This window comes from Heterocephalus glaber, unplaced genomic scaffold (assembly GCF_053883595.1).
Source record: "Heterocephalus glaber isolate CG9 unplaced genomic scaffold, H.glaber_assembly_v1.0 deba00000738, whole genome shotgun sequence".
NCBI classification, from domain to species: Eukaryota; Metazoa; Chordata; class Mammalia; order Rodentia; family Bathyergidae; genus Heterocephalus; species Heterocephalus glaber.
This window is the reverse complement of record NW_028258161.1, coordinates 12,415,087-12,428,774: the sequence shown is the minus strand read 5'-3', so window position 1 is coordinate 12,428,774 and position 13,688 is coordinate 12,415,087. Positions and strand designations below refer to the sequence as shown.

The 13,688-nt window shown below is 37.7% G+C and overlaps 1 protein-coding gene and 1 long non-coding RNA gene across 4 annotated transcripts in view; one reads left to right on the top strand and one right to left on the bottom strand.

Annotated features, from left to right (window-relative positions):
- Positions 1 to 6,069, top strand: part of LOC110345266 (uncharacterized) — a 52,953-nt gene extending 46,884 nt beyond the window's left edge. Inside the window, exons 2-3 of the long non-coding RNA XR_002388471.2 lie at positions 4,580 to 4,654; positions 5,886 to 6,069. This is a non-coding gene — a long non-coding RNA (uncharacterized LOC110345266). The remainder of the gene's footprint in view (positions 1 to 4,579; positions 4,655 to 5,885) is intronic.
- Epc1 (enhancer of polycomb 1) overlaps positions 4,761 to 13,688 on the bottom strand; it is a 97,042-nt gene continuing 88,114 nt past the window's right edge. For 2 of the 3 annotated variants that reach the window (XM_087206992.1, XM_087206990.1), the window contains exons 11-15: positions 9,839 to 9,957; positions 9,690 to 9,758; positions 8,655 to 8,796; positions 8,148 to 8,511; positions 4,761 to 6,120 (exon numbers count right to left, since the gene is read on the bottom strand). In XM_087206992.1, coding sequence (XP_087063118.1) covers positions 6,048 to 6,120; positions 8,148 to 8,511; positions 8,655 to 8,796; positions 9,690 to 9,758; positions 9,839 to 9,957 — 767 coding nt within the window. In that variant the 3' untranslated portion in view covers positions 4,761 to 6,047. The remainder of the gene's footprint in view (positions 6,121 to 8,147; positions 8,512 to 8,654; positions 8,797 to 9,689; positions 9,759 to 9,838; positions 9,958 to 13,688) is intronic. The other variant, XM_087206991.1, reaches the window with a different exon arrangement.

Here is a 13,688-nt window from a genome sequence, read left to right as displayed (position 1 = left end):
CATAGCTGTCTACTAACCAATTCATGTTTGTGAACATTAAACAACTGTTTCTCATGAACTAGTGTCGGTGAGTTCTGGCATATTACTAGCAAGACATTGCATTATCTCCTGTCCTTTTGTACTTTGGGCCTCAGTGGACTAATTCACTTATCTTTAGAAAATTGTAGGAAGAATCAGATATGAAGAATGCATTTCTATGTCACTTAGTTGGCAAACAAAATTTTTTTAAAATGAAGCTATATAATGGTGGCACATATCTGTAATCCCAGGACCCTGGGAGGCTGAGGCAGGAGGGTCACAAGTTTGAACCCACCCTGGGTAGCTTTGTAACTTAGGGAAACCTGTCTCAAATGAAAAAATAAAAGGTCCCCTAGCTCAGTGAGAAATGTCCTAGGTTTAATTTCTAGTACTGGGGGGGGGGGGAAGAGGAGGGGACATTGGGGATGTAACTCAGTGGTAGAGCATATACTTAGTATGCATGAGGCCCTAGGTTCAATCGCCAGTGCATGCATGCACATGTGTGTGCATATACACACCCATTCTAGCATGCATGAGTCCTGGGTTCAATCCCTAGCACCCCCCCCCAAAAAAAATCACAACATGTATTAATCTGTTATTTCCTTGGTTCCCTTCTGACTACATCATTTTAACAGTATAAAATTCAGTCTTTTAATTCTTCCAACAATGAAAAATGTAGGTTCAGTACTCTTTTATTTCCCTCATTTTGGAGAAGACACTGTCTAGAAAGGTTAACTCAGTCAAAGTCACATGGCTGTTAGGTGGCACAGCCACATCCTACACCATCAATGCCTGGGATCACTTGTCATTTGATCACATAAATGGCACAGGTTGGGATATACATCATCCTGTCAGACCTTTGGTTGTTCATACAGATCTGTGTTCCTTGTTTTCTTCTTTTCCAGTTCTGGAGATTGAACTCAGGACCTTGCGCTTGTGAGGCAGGTGCGGTGCCACTGAGTTAAATCTCTGTCCCCATTTTCTAATGCAGTCTACCGTTTTGGATCCATCTAGCTCTTTCTGTATTAAAGAAGGGCAAGGAAAATTGTGACTACTTTCCAATGCCACACCTGGGTCACAGTAAGCCATGTAAAATCTCTGGTATCAGCCAGTCATTTGGGGGTTGGTCCTCTTGCTTATGATGTACTACCCTTGGTATACATTGTTGCAACTGATTTGGTAAATCATTTAGGTTTTTTTAAATTGATATTCATAGACACATTGGTTTGTAGTTTTGGCTTTTTAAATTAAAAAAAGTATTTCATCTGGAGGGATTGTGTCTTTGAAGGGATTTTTTTCAAATTTCTAAAATTTTAAAAATTTTATCCCATTCCCAAGCCCCCTACCATCCCTATGTACAAAAGCTGTTTCCATTTTGAAGAATTTTATTGCTTGAATCATGAAATTTATTTCCATGAACTTTTTAATATTTCCTTATCAGTAGAATCTGTAGTTATGTCTCCTCTAACATTCCCAATGTTGGTACATTTTGTTTATATTCTAGTTAGTCTAGCTGCAGGTTTTATCCAAGTCTATTGCTTTACTCGAGAATTTTTGGTTTTATTGATTTTTCTGTTCTACTGAAAAATTCTTTCCTTGATTTCCATTCTTCTATCTACTTGAGATTCAGTTTTCACTTGTTATTCCGGTTTCTTGAGGTAGGTTAGGCCAATTTTTTCCTTTCTCCTTTTTCATCTTCTCCTTTTCCCTAAGCATTACTATATTCCACAACTTTTGATTTGTTCAATTTTAATTTAGTCAAAATGTTTTGATTTGATTCATGTGATAATTTCATTGTGTTCAGAGAAATATTACTTAAATCCTTTCTAATTCATTTAGACCTGTGCAGCTGTTGGACAGTGCTTTAGAAATGTCAATGAAGTCAAGGTGGCTGATATAGTTGTCCTGAGTCTTCACATTTTCTAATTATTCCATCAAATATTGATCAAAGTGTAGTTGTATTTTTCATACATTTTGAATTTGTGTAATTTGTTGCATAAATTTTTGGCATTGTCTTCCTGATAAAGTGATCCATTTATCATTATGAAATGACCTTCTATTATTAATGTTATTTGTTTTTCAGTCTATTTTATCTGCTGTTAATATATCCACTCTAGGGCTGGGGATTTAGCTCAGTGGTTTCGCCACCTGCTTGGCAAGTGCAAGGACCCAAGTTCGATCCCCGGTACCAAAAAAAAAAAAAAAAAATCAATCTATCTATCTATCTATCTATCTCCACTCTAATTTTTTTTGGGGGGGAGGATAAGTTTTAACATAAGACTATCTTTTTTCATTCTTTTATTGTAGCCAGCATATACAGTTGGATGTCTTTTTTGCTACTACCACAAAATACTTGACAATTTCTACAGGACAGGAATTTCTCATAGTTTGGGAATGTAGCAAGTCACAACAGGCATGTTCAGTAGTCTGTCTTCCCAGGGTGCAAGCATGTTCAGTAGTCGTTCTTCACAGAGGCCTTAACCCCACGGCTGGAAGTCCCCTCTCAAGGTTATCATCACCTTGACAACACCTGGAGGGGACAGTCATACCTTAGCAATGGATTTTTTTTTATCCTGACAATCTCTTTTAATCGATTGTTTAAGCCATGTACATCTAATATTATGGTGTGGTTAGATTTAAACCTACCATCTTATATTTGTTTGCTGTTTTTTTTCTTTCTTGTTTAGGTGGGAAAGTAATATTCCTCTACCTCTTAGTAGAGCAAATCTACTTTATGTATTGGTGTTCTACGTACGAATTTTTTCAAGAAATGGGTTCTTCAAAAATATTTGAAAAGAACAGCAACTGGCCAATGAGTAGAAAAACAGCATACTGACCAAGAAACATTTACTGTCAGGCAGGTACCACAGAAGTGGTTTAGCCCTCTGACTTCTTCCTTTGTGACTAGAAGGTGCCACTTACACGGGGGACCACACAGGTCAGAGCCCAAGCTGCAAACCACACCCCGGGCCTGGGTAGGAGACTGAAGAGTCAGTGTGTGGTACGCATCAGCCGGTAGCAGGGCTGAGTAGACCCTGGGAAGGAGAGGGCCATTCCCTAATTTCCAGGTGGGCCCTCGATGCAATTCAGTTGTTCTTACAAGAGAAAGGCAGGGTTCTGAGACACAGAGATTCATGTGATGCAGTGCAGCCAAACATGAGGAATACCAGGCCAGGACCCGAGGCAGGGAACGGCAAGCGGCAGACTGTCCCCTAGCACTGCAGAGGTAGCACAACCCTGCTGGCACCCCAGTTTCAACCCAGTGACATTTGTCTGCACTTCTGGTTCTCAGAACTGTGAGAGGATCCACTTCTGTTTTAAGCCATCAAATTCGTAACAACCTGTAACTGCAGCGGAACTTGTAGCAATCCTTCTGCTTCACCCTCCCAAGGGCTGGGCCTCAAGGTTCTCTGATGACTTATTTCTCATTTTCCCTTAGGTCTTAAGTGTTTAAATTGCACATTTAATCACTCTCTTCACTTCAGGATATTACAACACTGGTAGCAAAGACTATGGGAAAATGGGAAGACATTTAAGAGGCCAAAAGCTGTTTTAATCCATTTATAAGGGGCCCTAGGCCTCAGTCTGCCTGTGGGATGTACTTCAGGAATTTAAATCCTAATCCCGATTACTGAGTACATTTAAATTGGTAGTTTACAGTTTAAATTTTTAGTCACACTGAGCAGCTATTAGAACTGAAAGACAACTTTATCCCCTCTCCAGAAATGTAAAGGGGAATAAGCAAAAGGAGTTATCTACATTGGAAGTCTGTTTTAGACAGGAAATTCTTGTAAAGGGAAAAAATCCCATCACTGACAGCTGCAATGCAGATTTAACCCTGTCTTCTGTATCTCAATGATTCATGGGCTTTAAATTTCAACTGTGAAGAAGATCTTCAAGTTTTGATTCCAGCTCGACCACTCCTCCCAAACCACAGACTTTGCTGCTTGTCCTTATTTGGATGTCTAATGCTTATCTCAGCCCCACACAACACTTGGGCTATCCCCCAGACCCACTCTTCCCACAGTGCTTTCAACTGTGGTCAGCTGCTCAGGCCAAGAACTGTCGAGTCATCCACAACGATTCCCTTCCCATGTACCTTATTTTCTGTATTCAGTAAGCAAATGTTAGTGGGTTCCTTCGAAATATACACAGAATCCATCCACTTCTCACTACCGTCCCTGTTGCTGTCAAGATGGCACTTGCAGCCTTATTCCAATCGGCTTCCTACTGGGATCCCCTGCAGCCTGGTCTGAATCAAGGCACTGTGAGCCTCCTCAGCACACATGGGCTCCTCTGTCCAATTCCTTACAGCAAAGGAGCAGCAGCCTCTGGCTGCGCCCCCGGCCCAAGCATGCAGACACCCCCTCAGGTCTGTGCACCACCTCTGCCTGCAATGCTCTCCTGTTCTCCCCTAATCAAACAGGAACACCTGTGATGCCACCTTGCCCACCCTGCTGCAAACCCAACCTCACCCTGGACCCTTTTCCCCTTCCTTGCTTTACTTTTTCTTTCTACTACTTAAGAGTACATTTGACATTTTGTTGATTTCTCTCCCCAGCAAGATTACAAGCTCTCCAAGGGCAAGGACTTGTCTCCCTGTTGTAGGACCCAAAACAGTTCACACATAAGTCAAGTAAGTGTTGAAAAAAGTTATCCTCCATCACCCCCCATCACTGAAGGATTGTTAAAGTCACACAAAAATTCTTGGGTTGAAAATAAAAGCAAAAGACCACTACACATTAGAGTTTGTCAACATTAATGCCCTGGGTTTATTTTGTGAGAATTCCATCACAATTTTTCCAGGTGGGATTAAAAACTTTTAAGGATAACGTATGCCATTGGACTGGGCATTCAGACTTCGGTACTGACAAAGCACTAGTAGTAGTCTGGTAAGTACCATTCTCTTCACAGAAGAGAGGTCAGATATTTCCAAAGGAAGGCACCCGATATTTGTGGTTCTGGCCTTGCAGCCTTCTGGAGAATCTTAAAAGGAAAAAAGCTGGCTGGCTGTTTTTGAAAACTGGAATGATGATACACGTACAGCAAGTACTGCATTCTTCTCCCTTATATCCTTTTTATAAGAACAAGTAAAGAATGAAGTCTTTTAAACAATTCGACAATAAAAAGTACAATTTTTTGTGCTAAAAAAAGGGCAAGACAACAAACTCCAGTTGTAAGGACTCCACTGCGTACTTGATTTAACACTTTTTGGTGTGGAAGGAAATGGGACTACTGGGCTGTTTGTAGAGCAGCAACATAATATTAGTGCTTTAAGTACCAGAAAACACCCACAGCTCAGTGGGCGAGCGGGGACGGGAAGATTCAAGAGACTTCATTTTTAGCTTGTTACTTGTCCTAATGATAGACCAGGAAGATCCCATTTAACAGTACATTCCCCATTTTTAAAAAACTGATGCCTTTTTTTGTAAAGTTCTGTATGTATGTCACCATTTTTTTTCACATGATACACAGAAAACTCAAGGACCCAGAGGGGAACCAAGTTATGTTATACCATTTACAAAATACCAAGGAGTCCACAGCTACCTAACACATTTACTACAGCACAGGAACCAATGAAGGTACAGTGTACAAAAAACTGTAAACACGGCACAATAAATAGATAAAACAGCAGGTTCCGCACCATGCACATGATGTGATGACACTTCATCTCTATACAATCTCACATCTCACACTCTTTGTTGTAATTTATTTCCCTCCCACCCCCCACCCCCAAGTGCAAAGCATCACAAATGAACATTTCTGTATTCAAGTAACATATATACAAGGGTATTACAAATATGCAGTACTGTACAGATAATTGCTGTATTCTTAATTTACAGATGTTGATTTTTTCCTATTAACAGTAAGAAAAGAAAAATTGAAGCATGAGAGATGAGCACTGCTGTAAAGTCCCCACAGCTGCCACAGAAACGCATGTGCTGCATTCCATCATCCCTCGCATTCAAAACGCTACTGATGCATAGCACCTAACCAAGTCCCCAGGCTGCACCCCGCTCCCCAGGAAGCTACGTCACCTCCATCGCTACTGTATTGTCTGCTATGTTGTTCAGTGCTGGCTTTTCTGATTCGTGATTTTCCCTGTTGAAATAAAGTTCAACCGATTAGCTGTAATATACAAACAGCAAATGAAAAACATCTTCTCAATAAAAAGTTGACTTTTTAATGACAGGAAGAAATCTTACTCTTTGGGATGAAAGAGTAAGTAGAGGAATATGGCCCCTTTTAGTTCATAAACTAATCAGAAAACAAGTCACAGTCAAGTACAAATTTCATGGTCAACCACTGTGTATTACCAACAAAACTCTGGCAGCACCTGTGAAAACTAGATGTTAGAAACAAGAATTCCCAATTTTTGGTAATTCAATTTCCTCCTACACAAAAGCTTTTCGAAGAGTTTCAACCAGGTACAAATATGACTGAAGTCTACGTCAGGACTTCAAGTCAGGGTCCGGGAAGGGGAGTAGGAAAGCTGCTGAACACAGGCTCCAGTTTATAAGTGCAATGTGTCTTTAGAAAAGTAACTTTTCTCTGATATGTTTCCTCTCTTTTAAACAAAGGGACAGGGATATACAATATTCCAAACGCTGAAAATGCTCTACTGTTACACCATTCTACAGCAAAAGAAAAATCTTAATGTTATACATATGAAGTCAGAACTCTAGCAGGTTGATTACCTATGACTAGACCTGCTAAGAACAGATTGCTACCGGGCAGACAGTGGCTCAAGTTCAGAGGCAGAAAGGTGTGAGCTACAATCTGTTTTATACAACTCCGCTCTCTCCCCGGGGCCAGTCCTGCTTGAGTCTAAATGTGGTTCTAGCATTCTAGGTGCTCCACAATCTGGCCTTCCCCTGCTGTTTCACTTTCAATTACTAGCCTGCCCAAATGTCTAGGAAAACCAGTTCACTGTTAACCTCTAAACTCACTTCCCCAACGCTGTGTTTTTATTTTGCTCATTTCACTTTCCTGAAATGCTTTTTTTTTTTCCTCCTCTTTGCCCAACCAAATACTACCCCAAGTCAAATATTATTTTGTAGGCCATCCCCAGAATTTTCCTCGTGTGAAAAGATTTCTCCTTGCATTGAAATGACAGCCATCATCTCTATACTTAATCTGACAAGTGGATAATGCTTTAAGATACCTCTAGTACTATTTTCATCTACTACCTGCAGCATTCTAACATTAACTTTTCACTTTTAAGTTTAGTTTCTAACGAAACTAAAACCGCTTGTCTTTCCCTTTGTTTCTCTCCTTGTATCTTTTAGACAGCAGGACTTTAATTACCATTTAAAACAGAGCCTGAAGCACAAATTCTACTTAAATCTATCTACTGAAACATAAGTGAGCACAAAAAAGAATGGTTTCATTAAAAGCTGACCTGATATGAATACTGTAGTAAGTCTTTATTTACATTAGTAAGATCAGCTTGGCATACCAGTAAATGGCAGCTTCTACCAATTTTAACTATTTTTACACAAGAAGAAAGGGAAAAAGTTATGAACAAAATGTTCTCTAAAGAGGACTCCTTTCATCCAAAGGTAGAAAGAAAAAGATTATATATTTTATCCTAAGAAATACTTGAATCATATATGCAATATTCACTATACCATTTGGTTCAAATTCTCAACTAATATTGAATTACAACATTCATTTACTTAGATCTTAAATCGGGAATCTATTAATTTCTGTATTTTTAATAATAAAAAGCTGGGCTCAGTGGCACAACCCTGTAATCCCAGGTACTTGGGAGGTTAAAGCAGGTCCAAGTTTAAGGTCAACTGGGGCAACTTAGACCCTGTCCCAAAAAATAAAGGGATGGGGCCAGGGATTTAGCTCAGTGGTTCCACTGCCTGCTTCACAAGTGCAAGGACCTGAGTTCGATCCCCGGTACAAAATAATTTAAAAAAAAAAAGGGCTGGGGCTGTTGTTCAGTGGTACAGCGTTTGCCTAGTACGAACAAGGCCATAGGTTTGATCCCTAGCACTGTGAAGGGGAAGAAAAAAAAAAAAAAAATATATATATATATATCACACACACAGAAATACAGAGCAGTGACAGATTTAAGTTGTCATAATTTTTCAAACACTTCAGGCTTAACTACTCACCTTGGAACTGAATCTACTGAGGATGAAGATGGGACCTTAGAGACTTGACAGTTTGCTGTGGTAGCCAGCTTTAAGGCAGATGATGGAACAGCACTTAAAGTCCTAGGTATATGTCGTGCATTCATTGGGGCAATAGAGTTTACAGTGGCAACTGATGAAGGTACAGTTAATCGAATGTTGTTCCCAAACAGAACCTGAGTTGTCGCAGAATTGGCAGCAGTCACTTGATGACTCAGTGCACTGTGGGAACTTGAAGTCTGAGTAATATTCGAAGGCTGTAACAAAGCTGAACCTGCTGCTGATGGACTTGTATGTACAAGTGCTGTTGGCGTAGTACTACTGAGGTGTAAGCCCTTGTACAGTCCTGGACAGAAAAAGAAGGAAGTGTCTAAACAATGTGCAACTTTGCAGTTTGTATTTCACAAATAAAAAAACACACATGTTTATAGTATACAATCTCATCATACAAAAATATAATCAAAGCAATTTAAATGTCTTTATCCTTACCTGAGGCTGGAAGGACGCCATTCACCCCAATTCCAAGCACCACATCATCCTTCATCTTGAATCCCATCAGTTGTTCTGATGTCATCAAAGCAGAAGCAGCAAACTGAGCACTAGCAGAATCCAAAGTCTTAGAAACAAAACCCTAAAAAAGAAATGCAGAAATCTAACTAGTATAATTTACTCTCAAGTGAACATTAAAGCTATACAGGTTAACTGAAAATCAGCTCGGGTACAAATGAAAATGGCGAACCACTGAAATCTCTTCATCTCTTTTCATAATCAGTCATGGAGGGATGAGAATTACCTAAATCAAGGGTTATGGATTTTGACCATCATGTGTGATAATGTACACTATGTACACATCACTTTATCAAAATAAGCCTTTTATAATGTGGAGACTGCAAATGTCCAACACAAAATGTTGGGCAAGAAATACGCTGGCAAAAACATTTCAGTGATTTGCAAACTCATACAATGCATAAAAGAATATGTAAACGTTCACCTAACCTACACACACACCCAAACCCAAAGGCACCTTTGGGATAACAAGATAGTTATCTCTTAAGAAAGAAAGTAACAGGACCGGGGATTTAGCTCAGTGGTCCAGTGCCTGCTGCACAAGCGACAAGGTCCCAAGTTCAATCCCCGGTATCAAAAAAAAAAAAAGAAAGTAACAAAATATGACATCGAAATTTATCCTAAAAATGGACAAGCCCCTCGAATTTTTTAGAACACATTTTTTCTGCAAGAACCCTGAAGGCTCAAATCTCAGCCTTTACACTCCAAATGGCAAATATTTACCATACTTCAGGTTGAAGAGTGATCCCTTTCAAGGATAAAAGAGGCTATTCTAGTATAATCCTTTTCAAACTGTAATAATTAAAATGCCTAAGGATAATGAACTTCATAGGATTATACATTACAGAGGTACATTAACAGACTACAGGCTAGACTGAAGACAGCATCTTCATTTCATTCAACTATGCTTATATTTCTTTTAAAATAGGGAGCAGAGGCAACAGCTTCCATACTCACCTGTAATGTTCTTTCTAAACCCTGTATGTTCAGGTGAAAGCCACTTTTTTGCTGGTTAGATGCAAGGTTCTATGACAACAGTTGGTAATTAGAGATGAACTCTGGTGGGAAACAATGAGGGATAATCATAAGACAGACAAATCCCTCACCTGTGAAGTGTTGGTGGAGGAATTACTATTTGCTTGCTGTTGCTGTATTTGTGCAAGCTGCTGTTTCTGCATTAGTGCCAGTTGCTGTTGATGTTGCTGGTATTGTTCGGCTGTAAATGCTGAACATAAAATAAGGAAGCACTTTATAAAAATGCACAGATATCACATACATCTTACAATACCAAAACAAATCCCACATTAAAAAATTTGTGCAAAATGAAAGCATTTGATAAAGGCTCATAATCCTGCTAAAGATCACTTCTTCCAAGTGAAAATTTCAGCATTTTTGCTACCACATTTAACCAAAGTAGCTTCAATTTAAAGAAAATGAAAATTAAGCTCTCTGAATTAAACATAGGAAAGAGAACTGCTCACTTCCTAAGTTTCAACACCATTATTTTTGTAAAGCTGCGACACTTGTGCTACAGTGTAGGAAAATAGTTATCAGCTTTTTTAATCCATAGATTTGGAATTCAATTTTGCACTGAGCTTGAGAAGAAATTCGATAATTACCATTTGGTTTCATTTTATCCATTTTATCTTCCCAATGCATTCAGATGATTCCTAATAGTTCTGTGTACAAATATTATGCATTTTCTACATTTAGTCATTACAAAGATACTCTGAGAGATAAGGTTGTTGGTTCATTACCTTTTTTAAAAATTTTTTTAAAGACCTCATCCTTTATAAGTTTAACAGGAAGAAAAGAGGAGGGTCCAATGTTAAGGTCAATTAATTTTCCCCACCCAATTAACCCACCTGGAAAAAAATCCAGTCAATAAGAACGGAGTTGTTTATGTTGATTTACTGTACAGAATGATGTCTGAGGAAAGACACTGTGTTATGCTACTTATGTTTGTCTATGGAGAGCTCAGTTCTAAAAAAAACAAACAAAAAAATGTTCATTTATTACCCCCCAAAAAGTGTGTGCAGTTTAAAAAAAAGGAAACCTTTTCCTTTTGCCAATTAAAAAAAAAAAAAAGAAAAAATAGCACATACAATCACAATACATCTGACTTTAAAGGCTTCTTTAAGAAACCCATGATGTCTGAGTTAGAATTACTTTAAAACAAAAAGGTTATCATGTATCCCTGGATGCCAGGAAATCTATAAATCATGCAAATTTCCTCAATCTAAAATTTGATGTTTTCAAAATATTGCCACCTCATTTGTTGCTTAACTACCAATAATTTTTAGTTAAAACACTTCATCAAATTTTATAATTTTTCCTTTTAACTATCTCCCATGATACTGTTTCTCCCTGGTACAACTAGAAAATATTTAGGTAACAAATTCCACTATATTTTGAATAGATCAGAAAAGTGTGAAATAATATTCAGGAAAGCCTAAGTTGTTAGTACTTACACAAGCTCTTATACTTGAGCAGAACTAAGTTCTTGGGTTGTAAGAGCAAAAAAAATAATTTATTGAAAAATATACTAATGATTTGCCTATAGTATGTGTGTATTGCAAACTTGTTTAAATGGTATCTGTCTTTTGATGAGTTCCTTTTTTTACTGTTTGTAATCCACAGACCTGAAATGCACAGGGAAGATATTAGGATGGTATTATTAACATTAGGAGATGATCCCTGAACACTGAAATAAAAGTAAATTTCTGTTCACATGACCATTTTCATGTAACAGAAATGTGTTGGGTCAAAACCTTTAAGAAAATCTAAAAAAGGCCAGGGATTTAGCTCAGTGGTTTCACTGCCTGTTGTGCAAGCACAAAGAACCAAGTTTGATCCCCAGTACCAAAAAAAAAAAAAAAAAGAAAGAAAATCTAAAAAACTGAACCCTGACCTGTGAGAATATTCAAAATTAGCTTAGTATTTACCTTATGGGTAAAAAAAATAAGCAATTATTTAAACATTAAGGTCCTTGATTCACTAGCTATTTTGACTGGTATGTTTTCGAGATTTATACTTCTTAAGTTTGAATGTCTCACACCACAGCTTTGACTTTTCTAAGTAGGGAATACTCAGTAAATTTTTAAAAAATGGAACATTTTTTGAAAGTGGGTCATATTTAATAAGAAACTATAATTTAGCATTCATATGAATGAAAATATTCTTTTGTAGAATTTTGGTGGTGTGATCTAATTAATTAAAATGTAGTAATAACTACTGGATATCAATTTTAAATAAAGTTCCAAATATGTCTGCTGTATTTAACATCTTAGTATTATGACTCTAAGAGTCTGGTCAATTTCATTTTTTAACAGTAGTTAACTTCTCTATGAATGGATCTACATATCAAAGCAAGAAGTTTTTGTTAAAATCTACCTCCAGACGTGGGGTGATAGTCAAATTTGTAATTAATTTACATAAAGATGGGCAAGATGTAGTTACAGACAGATGACCAATCTAGAATAGAACCATTACCCAAAATTAAACAAATAAATAAACTGAGATCAGGAGTGATCCTTAGTGACTTTCCCCTGTAACTTCATACTAGAGATCAAAAAACTTCCCATATGAAGTCATAGATATTTAGTAATAAAAGGGGGGGGAATAAATGAGATACTGTATTTTTTAAATTTAAAAATAGACAAGAATTGTTTTACATTTACAAGAAATAATCACATTTTTATGTATCAACATTATGAGTCATTTGAGGATCTTTAAAAATCCTCAAATACAGAGCACATGACAAACAAGTCTATATAGGGGGCAGGAGTCAAGTGTGGATATGATTAAAAGTGAAGAATATTCAGTGGGAACTGGGCCTAGGGAAGGAAGCACGACAGGACTTTTAACATGTGAAGGATAGTACGATGTTGGAGAACAAGTATACTTAGTATGCTTGCTCACATAAAACACAAACCTGAAAGTTTAAATTTAAGGAAGTAGCTTTTAAAAGGTTGAATATATAGAAAACTTTCTAACCAAGATCCCCAAATTTAGACTAACATGATCTGCAAAGTTATTGAATTTTCCCTCATCAGAAATATTCAGGCAGAGTACATTATTTTAATATTTTTAAAGTGTCCCTCAGATAAAGATTTGACTTCTTACATATGTGTGCCTATAAGATAAAAATGCCAATATAAATATTATAGTTACAAAAAGAAGAAAGGAAGGAAGGAAGGAAGGAAGGAAGGAAGGAAGGAAGGAAGGAAGGAAGGAAAAGCAAAGAAAGAAATATTTAGGCAGAAGCCAGAAACTACCTTTGTTTTAGTAGCCTCTAACCAATTCTCTGGGGTAGAAATTTGTAAAGCAACCTGACTCTGTAGGTGGAACAGATTTGCTGAAATGCTCAAAAGAATAGGGTGGGAGGAACAGGTTCTTAAAAAAAAACAATTTCAAGATTCAGCTAGGGAACAGAATTATACTATTAAAAAATTATATTATTGAAAAAAAAAAGTATACTTGAATCAGTGGTGTCACACCTGCCTGGCAAGTGCAGGGTTCTGAGTTCGATCCTTGGTACCAGAAAAAAACAAAAACAAAAACAAGCTCAGTGTGTCTCTCACACTTATAATCCAAGGTACTCAAGAGGCTGATGCAGAAGGATTTTAAGTTTGAGGCCAGCCTGGGCAACTCAGTGAGACCTTGTGTCAAAATTTAAAAAAGAGTCTGCCTTGCAAGCACAAGGTCCCAAGTTCGATCCCTGGTACAAAAATAATAATAATAATACTAATAATAATAATAATGATAACAGAAGAAAAAGGCCAGGGACTTAGCTCAGTGGTACTGCGCCAGCCTGGCAAGCGCAAGGTCCTGAGTTCGATTCCTGATACCAAAAAAATTAAAAAAAGAAAAAGAACCTGGGGTGTAGTCCAGTGAAGTCCCTGGCTTCAACCTCCAGTACCATAAAACAAAGAAAACAAAAGGAAAAAACAGCAA